The sequence below is a fragment of the Psammomys obesus genome, unplaced genomic scaffold, assembly GCF_907164565.1.
Source record: "Psammomys obesus unplaced genomic scaffold, mPsaObe1.curated_primary_1811, whole genome shotgun sequence".
NCBI classification, from domain to species: domain Eukaryota; kingdom Metazoa; phylum Chordata; class Mammalia; order Rodentia; family Muridae; genus Psammomys; species Psammomys obesus.
Window position 1 is genome coordinate 3,514,700 of NW_026596143.1, and position 14,165 is coordinate 3,528,864.

The window sequence follows — 14,165 nt, forward strand, 5'->3', positions numbered from 1 at the left end:
GCAGTGTCCCTGTGCACACATAAGAGCCTGGAGGACAATCCTGAAATAGCCCTTGTCTCATTTTGGTACCTGCAGAGAACAGACTTCCAGGCGAAATCAGCTTGTTTTGTGGAAGCCAAGCCCCACCCCTCTCGGTATGCCATCAGACACCTCACTGACTAGGAAACAATAAAGTGTTGCCAATGATCATCCAAGCTGGAGAGGCTAGAGCTGAGCAGCCATGCTCAGCCCCTTCTCCTGCCTGGCTGGCCTGTACGTTAGACCTGGCAACATAGGCCTGGAGTCCACCAAACACTCTGGTACACCTGTAATACTAGCAAATGGAAGGCAGAGGTAGGAGGAGCAGGACGTGGAGGCCACCACCAGCTATGTGGTGGGTTTGAGGCCAGCCTGGACTACATGGGATTCTTTAAAAAAAAAAAAAAAAAAAAAAAAGTAAAAAAGTTTTCTGGGAAGACGTCCCAAGACCACCTGTAACTGTGGTTCCCAAGGTATCTGATACAGGTGATCCCTGAAGCCACCTGTGCTTATTCACATATACATTTTAAAATAATAATTAAAATATTTAAAATGTAAAAACCAGGCAATTCATTTTCAGGTCCCCACCCAGCAACGGGCAGCTGTTCCTTACTTCTGAACAAACTGCTTGTTTGTCCTTCAAAAACATTCTTGTTTTGTTTAAGTTTTTGTAGACAGGGTTTCTCTGTGTAGCCTTAGCTGTCCTGGAACCAGCTCTGTAGAACAGACTGGCCTCAAACTCACAGAGATCCACTTGCCTCTGCCTCCTGAGTGCTACGATTAAAGGTGTGTGCCACTACTGTCCAGCCAAAAATACTCTTTCTAAAATTAAAAACATAGTGAGATTGCTATAAAAAAGCCAATCAATATCCTGGTGTGATAACGCCCACCTGTAATCCCAGCACTTGGGGAGGCAGAGGCAGGTGGATTGCTGTAAGTTCAAGACCAGCCTGGTCCACAAAGTGAGAGCGAGGCAGCCAAGGTTACACAAAGAAACCCTGTTTAAAAAAGAGCCAACCAACAAGGCAAATGGCCAAAATTAAATACTATTTGTTACCAACTCAAACCAGGCCCTCCCTTTACAACCACTTGTTTAGTTAATGTAAGCGAACAGGTGGGTCTCATTTTATGAAGTCCTAAATTCACAAGGAAATGAGGGTGATGTTCTGTTTCTAAGGGGAACCCATCAGATCCAAAGGAACTGAACTCCCTTTAGACTGGGCTGTTCAGAAAGCTGCACTGGGCAGTTAAAGTACATGCTGTCGACAATAGGCTGGGTTATGATTTGCATGTTGCTAAGTCATTGTTTGCTCAGGAGATGAAGAGCCATTAAGTCCTACAGAGCAGCCCTTTCCCAGGCCTGCCCTGTGGGTTTCTCGGGCAGCAGCGTGCAGTAGTAACTTAGAAATGAGGAAAGTGTTGCCACTCAGTCAGCCCTTACCACACAATGCTTCCTGGCAAGAGGTGCAGGGCCCCACAAGAACTGGGTTCCTCCTAGTCCCAGAATCAGTGCACTCCCCAAGTACTGGGGCTGGAGGTCCCACAGGGCATCAGAAGGCAGAGGACACTTTCTCCAGGGTCCAAGTGGGGAGAGACATTAAAGCTCCCAGAGGCTCTAATTCAGCCGGCCTCTGGACAGCTTCTCACTGCAATTCTCCTGCCTTGGACTTGAGCTCAGGAGAAGGACCGGTTTGTGCCATCAAGAGACTCTGAAAACTGAACTCACAAGATCATCGCCAACGTGTTTCCTCTGCCCTCTTCACTGCACTGGGCAATAAGGGTTTATCCTTAACTCTAGGGAAAAAGATAACTGATTTTGCCCTCACACTCAGCTATTTGTTATCTAACACAATACAATGCACCCAACGAGGACGTTTGTTTGATTGGTTTTTGCCTGCTTCAGAAGACTAAGGACGAACTCATGCTATAGGGCCTGTGGATGATTTTCTCTGTGGCTCAGATGGTTTAGCAGCAGCTCTAGACAACAGTTTTCAGCTCAGCACAGGGCATGCTCATCTCATACCAGGCTTCTTACTAACTTTCTCTCCCTGGGTCTTAAAGGAACAAATTCTATAGAAAAGAAACAAAAAACAAAAAACAAACAAAACAAAAAGTAAACCCTGAAGTTAAAAAAGATAACCCAGAAGTTAAAAGCAACCAAGCAAGCAAGCAGTCATACGTGGCAGACAACCTTAGGAGATGTTTTACGCTGGTCATTCCTGAAGCATGCCAAAATGAAACTGGAGAGCATTAACCAAGGACAAAACTCCCTGCTGTCTCACTCCGAAATCATTCAGGGGCTTACTGGAGTCCTGCTAGTGATTTCCCAGGCCTTATTCTGACAAAGGCCTGGTATTGTGTCTGACTCACCCACAAAAATGTGGGTGCAGCCTCTGAAAACTGTATCTGTAAGATTTTACTCCAGAAACACTAGTAAATCGGAAGCTCTGGGGTGAAGACTCATGAGGGAGAGCCCTAATTCAGAGTTTTGTGGCTTGTTGAATGTTTGCTTCAGGATTCCCGGGACCTCACCGCTTTCAGGTTAGAGCTGTACTGCTGAGCACCCCAGTTCTGTTGACTTTAGACTAAATAATACCTGGTTCCCAAGTAGGGGTGAGGCGGCTCCTGCTTTCTACCAGAGGATAAGGCTTACAGGCCTTTATGGCAGCACAGACTACCTTATACGATATCCTAACACCATGGTTCCTACACACAGCTCTACACACATACCATACCATGCATGTCCCCTGTCCCCCCAAAATAAATGTACTTGAGTATTCTCAAGTGTGTTAGCTGACATTTTGCTCTTTAGGAGAGCAAAAGGGATTGAATAAAATGATGTTCCTTGACTTTCTATTAGGATTTATGTGAAACAAAAATACAGGGCCAACACAGTGTTTTAGAAAGCCAAAGGTCAGCCGGGCATGGTAGCATACATCTGTAATCCCAACATTCTGGGAGGTAGGGGTAGTAGGATCTCTGTGAGTTCGAGGCCAGCCTGGTTTACAAAGTGAGTCCAGGACAGCCAAGGCTACACAAACCCTGTCTCAAAAAAACAAAAACAACAACAACAAAAAAAAGTAAAACCAAAAAACCAAACCAAAACAACAAAAAGCAAAACAAAACAAAAAAAGAAAACCAGAGGTCTTCAAAGGACACGTTTCCCATTTCTCATTAAAATATGTACTGTTCTTAAGGCATGAGACATAGCTCAGGAGCAGAACACATACTCAGCATGTACAAGGCATGGGTTCAATTTCCTGTAATAAAAAGCAGAATGAAAGTAATAAAATGCCAGGTTGGGGCTGCCAAGATGGCTTAGTGAATAAAGACACCGACAATGTGCGCTCGATCCTCCACATGGTGAGAACACTGACTCCCTAAGCTGCGCTCTGACTTCCACACACATGCCACACCATGCATGTCCCCTGTCCCCCCAAAATAAATGTAATAAAATCAGAGACAATGTTGGTACCTTCGCAACAGTCTTTACAAAAACAAAACAAAAGCAGATTTTGGATGTAGTTTAGTTGGTAGGCAGTACACTTGCCTACTCGTGTCCAGCATCATGTAAGTAGGAAGCCGTGATATGTGTCTGTAATCCCAAAACTTGGGAGGTCGACATAGGGAGATCGGAAGTTCACGATCATCCTCAGCTATATAATACTTTTAATGACAGCCTAGATTCCTTTAACCTTAGGCAGAGGCAGGCAGACCTCTGAGTTTGAGGCCAGCCTAGTTTATATTCAGAGTTCTAGATCAGAGAGAACTACATAGAACTGCCCATGCACGTATTATTATTCTTGTTTCTGAAAAAGAATAGTCATATAGGAGTGATGAATCTCCAAAGCCAATTCCAGCTTTATTACCAATCTCTACACACACACACACACACACAGCCCACCAGACTGCTTTGCTGACTGCAGTGACCCTCTGGCATCTATAAAAACATGGAGAAGAGCGTTTGCTGGGGAGACGGCTCATTAGTTAAGAGCACGCATTGCTCTTGCTGAAGCCCAGGGTACAGATCCCAGAAGCCAGGCTGGACAGCTCACAATTGCCTGTGATTCTAGTCCAGGGGGACCACACACCTGCCCTCAACACACACATATATATCTACAGAATAATAAAAATGAAAGTTTAAAAAAGATTTTATCTGATGTATGTGTTTTGCCGGCAAGGATGTAAGTGTGCCACGTGTGTGCCAGCGCCTGGAAAGGTTAATAAGAAGGCAATGGATCCCCTGGAATTGGAATTAGACAGGTAGCTGTGAGCTGTGATGTGGGTGCTGGGAAGTGAACCCTGTCGTCTGCAAGAGCAGCAAGTGTCCCCAAGGCCCCAAGACAAATCTTTATTAAAACAAAATACAAAAACCTGATTCATAGATTTCCAATAGTATTCAGTAAACAAATGGATAAAGAAATAAAATGTAATCCTACCACCTGGAAATAACACTGCCAGAGAAAAACTTACTGGCTCTTTTGTGTATAGGGACAGGACTCATTATATAGCTCAGGCTGGCCTTGAACTTGGCAACCCTCCGCCCCAGGAAGAAGTGAGAATTCTCTGAACTACTTTACTTTGGGCCGTCACTACCTGCAACAATGAAGACACATCAGTCCTGGCCTGCAGAGACAGCTCAGTGCTTAAGCCACTATTCTAGAGGACCCTGGTTGGATTCCCAGCACCCACATGGCAGCTCACAACTGTCCCTAACTCCAGTTCCAGGGGATCCAATGACGCCCTCTTCTGGCCTCTGTGCACAAACATTCATGAAAGCGCTCATATAAATGAACATACAGACTGACCAACCCCACTTTCTGGTTGACTGGATTTGGTCTCATCATACTGCAAGTGCTTTGAAGAAAGGAACCTCTGTAGAAAAACATTTGTTATCTAGCCACTTCCTTCTGTAGGATTCAATCTAAGGACCTAAAACATGAACAAATAAAAGGACCAGCTTCAGAAAGCCACAGTTTCCCCTGCATGTGCTTGGAAATTACTTGGTGTAGGAAGTTCACATTGCAACCCTGGACAGACCACGCAACTACAATCCTTGAGCAAATCCGAACCCACATCTTCCCTTTCATTACATTCTTTCAGATACTGGCTGCAGCCCTACTGCTTTGTAATTTAAGGTCAAATGCTACTTTGAGGATCTCCCCAAAGTTAGGCCTCTAAATCAGCAAAGGGCACCCCCAAAACATCAGTGCTTAGATGGGAATGGAAGCTGCTGAGGGGGGAACTGGGCAGGTTATAGTGTCATTCTGAGCTGTCCTTTGCTTACTCTAGGAAGCAGTTTATCTTGTCTTCAACCCCTCCCCTCCAAGACAGGATTTCTCTGTGTAGCTTCAGCTGTCCAAGAAATTTCTCTGTAGACCAGGCTGGCCTCAAACTCAGAGATCCACCTGCCTCAGGCATGCACCACCATCACCAGGCATGTCTTCTTTTTCTTAATGGGAACCAAACCCCTACCAGGCCCTGCCTGACTGATGCCAGTAGAACCAACAATGACAGCAGTAGTCACAAACCCATGGCACTCAAAACAAGGAAGGAGGAAAACAAAAGCCTAGGGAACTGCAATGATGAGAAATTACAAACTCCCACTCAATCTGTGAAGGGCAGGGAGCAGGCTCAGAGGAACCCTTCAATCTGTCTTCCAGTCTTTCTAGACTAGTATCAAAGTGCACACCAGTCATTAACAGCGACTTTTCCTTTCTGGTTAATCCCCCCCCCCCCCCCCCCAGGTTCATTCAACAGTGGCTTGGGCCTGCGCACAATTACTCATCTCCAGCTTCATTCATTTCAAAAATAGCTGTTGAGAAAGGTATTTTAAGGTAACAAGCAGTATACAAATACAGGGGCCCATCCCTGCCCCAAGAAGCTCTCAATTTACTATAATTTAGGTATCAGTCTTCAAAGGCATTTAGAGAACCTATCCCCAATCTCCGGTGATATTTGGGTTCAGCGTTTTTCAATCACCAACAATTCTGACTAGATCTTGTGATAGGAAAAGGCCACAATCATGTGGATACGAGGCTATTAAAAATATTATCTTTCAATCTCAAGATTGGTCACCTTTCTCTTTTTAATTTGAAAACCTGTCCCCAAACGATGCAAAACAAAAAAGGCATCATAAGGCTCTGAGAAAACCCTTAAGGTTTTTCTTTGGAGGTGGCTGGAAGTTCTCGGCGTTGGATCAATTGCGTGTTTCCGAGCTTGCTAACATCCACTCCTCCACTCCTCACCTCCAGCTACACAGAGTCTTGGGAGCGCGGGAACACGGGTGGCAGGACCTTCAACTCTCCAGGGGGTTACAATGCGCACCCGAAGTTGGGAACTACTCTGCCCTTGAAACAGAAGTTCAGGCCCCACTCCTCAACGCCACAGCCTCTACTGCTCGCCTCGCCCTCCTCGCCCACTCCACTAGCAGTTTCCCAGAGGCAGTTTCTTATTTCCCTGGCTCTGACGGCGGATGCTATACTCCCCCGCATGGAGATGCACGCTGGCCTTAGGTTTTGGCTTTCATTAGCATTGCACCTGTGCTGAGCGGCGGGCTCGGTGGCTTTACCCTCTTTCCCGCTATCTCCACGGGCCCGGAGCGGGGAAGCACCCCGGGCGTCCGGCGCGGAGAGGCCCGGACAGAGCTCGCCGCCGCCGCGGCCCCAGGGCCCCGGTACTCACGCAAGTGCCACCCAGCTTGTGACTCTCCACCACGGCGGCCCTGGCGCCGAGCTCCGCCGCCCGCCGCGCGCTGGCCAGGCCGCCCGAGCCGCCGCCGATCACCAGGTAGTCGAAGGAAGCGGCGGCGGCGGCGGCCGGGGGCTGCGGCTCGTGCGGACTCGCCATGGCGCAGGTGAGCGCGCGCGCCGCTCGCCGCAGGCTCGGGGCCGCGGCCACGCTCAGCGCCCGCGGCAGCAGCGCCATGCGCGGAAGTGCGCGCGGGGAGCGGGGCGCGGCGCCGCCGTGACTAAGCAAAGCACCCGCGGCGGGCGGCGCCCCGGGGCCCCTGTCCCCGCCCCTCGCCGGCACCCGCCCCGCGGCCCGCGATCTAAGTTCCTGCAGGCGCGGGGACCCGGACCAAGGTCGCGACCGTTTTTGTTTTTCCAGCCCCTGATTCGCGCCTGCGCTGCCGATTCCCGTCGGCCTTTACCCATCTTCCTCTTTCGGCTGATTCTGGGAGGCTTGTGCTCTTCAGAGGGGGCTGGAATAATGAGTTGAATGGCAGGGAGGATTTCTGTGGTCCATAGATGAAGCTTAGAGAAAGGCGTTGATGACCTCGCCAAACTGTGGAACAGACTGGGAGAGAGCTTCTGACTAAACCGCCCAAGGTCCCAGTTCACATAAGCATGAGGCTGGGAGGCCCCACAACAAAGAAATGAGGGCTGCTAGGTCCCCAACACCGACCAGAAAACACCGAATTAGAGTGCTATACACAGTTTATTAAGGTTTTTTTTTTTTTTTCTCCTTAAAAAATACGACTTGGGTAGTGGAGGTAGAATAGGAGGAACCTGGGCTCAAGGGCACCAAGGTAGAAGGAAGATTTTTTTCCTTCTAGTAGAGTACCCTGTAATAAAAAATAGACGGAAAAACACTGCGAAAACATTTTGCAAAGTCACAGTGAAAGCGGCATTGTTAGGAACCATCAATGATTGCTAAAATCACTGGGTTAAAGTTTAATGGGGATAAAGGTACATAGTTAGGTAGCATTGTTGAGATAAATAGATACAGATAAATACACACAGTTCAAGAATTCCCACCACCCCACACGCGGCTTCCTTCTGGATCACAAATGGGAAAGGGCGGCTTTTCTGCTGGCACCACCTTGTCCTAAGGATCAATACTGCTGAGTGATGAGAAAGGTGGCCTCCTGAGGCAATTGCAAGTATTCAATTTCACTTACACAAGTGACCTGTTTAAAAACTGCTGGACAGATGGCTCAGCGGTTAAGAGCACTGTGCTCTTCCAGAGGAGCAGAGTTCGATCCCCAGGCCCCACGTGTCGGCTGAGAACCGTCTGTAACTCCGGTGTCTGGCTTTGTGCACACAGTGTGGCTTGTACTTATTACGTAGCGCTTTGTACTGTAAGAGGCAGTTTGTAAGTGTGCTTTGTTGAGAAACTAGATTGCAGTTGGCTGACTTGGAGCTGGCCTTGGTTGGCACAAGCCTTTAATCATGCACTTGGGAGGCAGAGGCAGACATATCTCTGTGAGTCTGCGATTGATTAGTCTGATCTACTTAGGGAATTCCAGTACAGCCAGACAGTCAGGGCTGAGGGTGGCAGGTGGGGGGTTCTGGAGAGGAGGTATTGGGGGTGGGGGAACACGTTATGGACTTAGACCCCAGAAGAGACAGCCAGAGGAAATTACAACTGCACTTATGAAAAGGCCAGGGTGTGGTGCACACACCTTTAATCCCGGTGGAGGCGGTGGCATGGTCTACATGGAGGGTTCCATGTCAGCCAGAGCTACAGTGAGCGGCGAGGGCTAGAAAGATGTGAGACCCTCAAAATTAATTACACATCCCCAGCTGGCCTCAGACTCACTGTGTAGCCAAGGACGACCCTGAGCTCCTCATCCTTTATCTCTACCTCCCAAATACTAGATAATAAGCAATAAAAAAAATTATTTATCTTATGTATATGAGCGCTCTATCTGCATGTACACCTGCACGCCAGAAGAGGGCATCAAATCACATTATAGATGGTTGGGAGCCACCATGTGGTTGCCGGGAATCGAACTCAGGACCTCTAGGAAGAGAAGACAGTCCTCTTAACTGCTGCACCATCCCGCCAGCCCCTACAATTGCGCTTAATTCATCTGTTTGGTGTATAATTCAATGCCTTTTGAAAGGGACAGATGGAAGCTTTAGAAATGACTACCATCCCCATCCTAAGTCTAAATCTGTAGTATTATTTTTGTAAGTATTGAGGTTTTTAAGGTGCATGTCATATGGATGTAGACGTTCAGGCACATGCGTGCACAAAGATGTGTGAAGCCAAAGGCTGGTGTCTGTTCTCTAGCCCAGTCACTTGCCACCTTGTTTTTCCAGACAGGATCTGGGAGAGAACCTTCCTGATTTGACTAGCCAGTGACTGGCAGAGGGATCTGTCCATCCCTCAATCCCCCGTACTGAGTTTTCAGAGCTGCTCCTGGCTTTAATATGGGCCCTGGGCATCCAAACTAAGGCCCTCATGCTTATGTAGCACACACTTTACCAACTGAGCCATCAAATACATTGCAACATTTAAGATTTTTTTTTTTTAAAGCTGGTGTGGTGGTTCACGCCTGTAATGCCAGCAGAGGCAGAGGCAGAGGCAGGCAGATCTCTGGGAGTTCAAGACCAGCTTGGTCTACAAAGAGAGTACAGGACAGCCAAAGCTACACTGAGAAACCCTGTATCTCCATCTCAAAAAACCAAGAAAGAAAGAAAGAAAGAAAGAAAGAAAGAAAGAAAGAAAGAAAGAAAGAAAGAAAGAAAGATAAAGCAAGCAAGCAAAAAAAAAACCAGGCATGGTGATCACACATTCACAATCCTAGTACTTGGGAGGGAGAGATAAAGGATGAGGAGCTCAGGGTCGTCCTTGGCTACACAGTGAGTCTGAGACCAGGTCTCACATCTCCCTAGCCCCTCCCTCTCACCTCTCACTCTGTAGCTCTGGCTGCCCTGGAACTTGCTATGCCACCTGCTGCCACTGGGATTAAAGGTGTGTGCCACCAGACCCTGGCCTTTCCAACACTTTTAAAAATAGCATACAGAATAAGTTTCCCTGTAGCACTTTCATAGATATCGTGTTCTGATTGATTTAGCCATTTTTCATTATTGGTATATCTAAATCTGCATCTGTTAATTCCATTGTCTGTCATTTGTAGGGTTTTTTTCAATTTTTTTTTAAGACTTATTTATTATGTATGCAAAATTCTGCCTGCATGTACACCTGCAGACCAGAAGAGGGCACCAGATCTCATTATAGATAGTTGGAGCCACCATGTGGTTGCTGGGAATTGAACTCAGGACCTCTGGAAGAGCAGCCAGTGCTCTTAACCTCTGAGCCATCTCTCCAGCCTGTGTTTTTTTCCCCAATCTTTAAAATTACATTTATTTAATGAGTGTGAGTGAGCGTGCGCGTGTGTACAAGTACACATGTGGAGGCTAGGGGACAACCTTTGGAGACTGTTTTATCCTCCTAACATGTGTGTTCCAGGATCAGGCTTAGGGTCATCAGGCTTAGTGATGTGCGCCATTACCCCACAACCCATTTCCTCAAGCCAGAGTTTTCCTGATGGTTAACTTTTCTCTCTTACGTGTTTTTCCTTTTCCTAATTTGTAAAGCATGTAGATATTATTTATTTTATGTTGGCTATTTTTATTATTGAAGATCTGAATAAGAAGATTGAACAAAACCATGAATCTGTATTCTTTTAAAAATGCTGAAGGCCAGGTTCTTGAGAGCTATCAGTGGTTAAGAGTGATGAACCCAGAGGACCTGGGTTCAATTTCCAGCACCCATAAAGAGACTCACAACTGTCTCTAGCTCCAGTTCCAGTGGATCCCACACCCTCTTCTGGCTTCCACAGACACTAGACACAAAAGTGGCACACAGATGTAACTGGAGGCAAAACACCCATCTACATAAAAATAAAATAAAATTTAAAAAGAAATCCAGGCTGGGATCCCACAGCTTTAATGCCAACACTGGGGAACAAAGGCAGATTAATCTCTGTGAGTTTGAGGCCATGAGTTCCAGACCAGCTAATGCTGCATAGTGAGACCCTCTCTCAAAGAAACATAGGAGGCTGGGAGATGACTTGGTGGTTAAGAGGACCCCTCTTAACTCAGTGGCCTGCTCTTTGTGATCACCCCCCCACCCCTGAGGGAGGAGCAGCCTTGCCAGGCCACAGAGGAAGACAATGCAGCCAGTCCTGATGAGACCTGATAAGCTAGTGTCAGATGGAGGGGAAGAGGACCTCCCCCATCAGTGGACTTGGAGAGAGGCATGGGAGGAAATGGAGGAGAGAGGGTGGGATTGGGAGGGAATGGGGGAGGGGGCTATAGCTGGGATACAAAGTGAATAAACTAATTAATATAAAAAATAAAAATTAAAAAAAGAGGACCCTCTTGCCAGCAGCTAGTTCAGTTCAATCACAACCACCCGTAACTCTAGCGCTAGGAGATCTGACCCCTCTAACCTCCCCGAGCACCCACACTTATGTGCCCACCCCAGTACACAGGCAACATACAAACACACACCTGTGATTTAAAATAAATAAAATTAAGACATGGCTGGTCAATAGAACAAGTTCAAGACAGGCCTAAGCAACTTTGCTGTGTCCAGCATGGCTCCAGGGATGGGCCTGACTGGGGAGGCGGGGGAGTTAGGAAAAGACAAACACAAACACAGAAAAGAACTGGGTGGCCTGGTCTCTCTGACGGAGAAGCCACAGCACTCTGGAAGCGTGGTGTGTTTATGATACAGAGCTGAACAGAGAGGCGGGCTTATTCCATACAGCTGGATAAGGAGTGGCATTATTGGATACATATACACAGGAGGCAGGCTTTATGGGAATCAGGCGGTCCAAGGAGACAGGCTGAAATTAATCTCAGTAGAACCAGCCTTCATAGGGGAGAAATCTGCAGGCCATTCGTTTGTGGAGTGAGGAAGCAGGGTGTGTGTGTGTGTGTGTGTGTGGATATTTTCTACACACACTTCAGCATCTATACATGGACCCAAAGGGAAGGCTTTGCCATTTCCCATGAGTTGGAGACTAGTATACTTGACATGGCTGTTTCCATATCAACAGCACACATTCACTGAGAATTTCATTCACTCAGGGTTTTCTACACTCCCCATGCAAACACAAACACAAACACACACACACACACACACACACACACACACACACGTAAAACTTTTATGATGGCATCATTTCTACATGGTGCAAGTTAAAGAGCAGAGGGTGTAGGGATGGGGACTAGAGTTACAGTTAATCTTGGTTGTCAGCTTGATTGGATTTGGTCTCAGCGAAGAGACGTGGATTTTGAGGGTGTCTCCAGGAAGGATGAACTGAATGAAGACTCTCCTCTGAGTGGGTAGCACCTCCTGGTGGGGTTCAGATATGAGGGGCTCTGGAGGGAAGCATTGCTGCTTGCTGGTGTGCCTTTGCTTGTAGCCGGTGAGTGCCTTTACCTGGGACAGCTCAGGCCTCCAGCCTCGTGGATTGAGCAGCTATGAGGCTCTCAGCTTCTCCAGCCTGCAGATGCCTGGTGAACTGTGCACCCTGTGCTATGTAAACAGACTTAAATCCCCTCAGTAATATCCACCCACTTCCATTAGCTCCATCCCTCCTCTAGGGCACTGTGACTAACAACCGTGCTCCTCTGGATCTCTCGTAACAGGGCTAATCCCTTTATGTGGGCAGAGCACACACAGTTTACCCAATGCCAAACGCCTACCTCTAAGTATGTCCTGTTGGATTAGGTTCCTACAGAGGCGTTCTGAAGGGACACCAACTCTCAACCCACCACAAGGACTGAATGGGACATAAAAATACAAACACATGAAAGAGGAATACAACTTTAAAAAAAAAAAAACAAATAGCCATGACAGCTTTTATTTATTTATTTTTTTAACTTTTGTTTTTATTTTATATCTTTGGGTAGCTTGCCTGTATGGACGTCTGTGCACCATGTGTATGTAGTGCCTGTGGAGGTGAGGAGGAGGGAGAGGGCACCCTGGGACCGACTCCCCTGAGAGTTAGATATTGTGAGCTGTCATGTGCGTACTGGGAATTGAACCAGCATTCTCTAGGACAGCCAGTGCTCTTGACCACTGAGCCATCTTTCCAGCCCCACAAGTGTTAAGGTTCAAAGAATTGAAAGAAACAGACAACAAAATCCTATCAGTGGTGACAACTACTAAACATAATTAAATGTCTTACCCCCAATGTTAAATGGAGGCCATACACAGACATGGTAGCACACACCACCACACCTGTGATCACAAGTTTAAAGTCATCTTGAGCTGCATAGTGCCACGGACCAGCCCAGTCAGGTTCCCTGCGTCCGTGGGAAAATCAGGGTATTTGGATATCAGGAAGGCACAGTTTCAGGCCAGTTGACAGACAGAGACAACACTGAGATAGCTTTGACTCCGCTGTAATTTTACTGAAGTCAGGCTAATAATTTTATAGTGATTTCATGAGGAAGCACCTTAAAGTTGGCATGCTTTCCAGAACATTCAAACTTTTACCAAGGATACAAAGTTTATGTTTTAACTTGAAAGTGTAGCCAATCGTAAAGCAGTGCCCACAAGAAATCTTGGCCTAGAAACTTTCTGATCAAAGCAAACAAGAAACAAAAACCTCAAACTGTGGTTTCATTATCACTGACTAGTGAAGGGGAGAGTCAGGAGCTGTAATAGTCCTCCAAGCCAAGTCAAATACCTGCCAAAGTCTTTTTCTACATTAAAGTCTAAATACACCTTGGTCAACCATCCTCCCATATGTCTTGCTAAAGATTTATAATCTTCCTTAAAAACAAGACGCTAAAGATGCTCAAGCCTGCGGTACTTGCTTATGCTATTTTTTCCTAAGAAGGAGCCCATTATTTCTTTTTCTATTCTTATAATGCTTTCTGATACTAAATCTGATTCATTACTTCTTTTAAAATTATTTTTCTTCCATTTTATTTTTATTAAAGCTTTTAATAATCTATCAAAATATATTTCCTTGAATAGTTAATTGTGCTGTTCCAAAAATCACAAGGAAAAAACAAAAGGCTCATTAATTCAATCCTTCATCTGAGAAAGCAGGATTTTCAGAGTACATCTTTTTGGCATAGATGGCCAGGGGGAACATCCAGGGACTTCCAGGGAGCTGATTCCCATAGGAAACGTGTCTCCTTGTCTTAGCAGCATAATTTTATGCTTATATAGCACATTTTTATGCTCACATAGACTCTGGAGTTAGTGTGGCAGCATAGTATCATCCTCTCCAAGAACAGATAGACAGATAAACAGAAGTAGTCTGTATTTTGTATGACTATATTGTGAGGTATGAATATGTCCCACCAAAGCCTTGTGGTATGGTAGTTTGAATATATCTTCTCACCCAAATCAGTCCCCAAATCAACAGTATTAAGAGGTGCCAT

General features: G+C 46.5%; 1 protein-coding gene across 1 annotated transcript in view; it reads right to left on the bottom strand.

Moving 5' to 3' along the window:
- Positions 1–6,977, bottom strand: part of Gsr (glutathione-disulfide reductase) — a 36,567-nt gene extending 29,590 nt beyond the window's left edge. Inside the window, exon 1 of the mRNA XM_055593333.1 lies at positions 6,703–6,977. Within this exon, the coding sequence (XP_055449308.1) occupies positions 6,703–6,945 (243 nt within the window). The 5' untranslated portion in view covers positions 6,946–6,977. The remainder of the gene's footprint in view (positions 1–6,702) is intronic.
- Between the last annotated feature and the right edge of the window lie 7,188 nt (positions 6,978–14,165).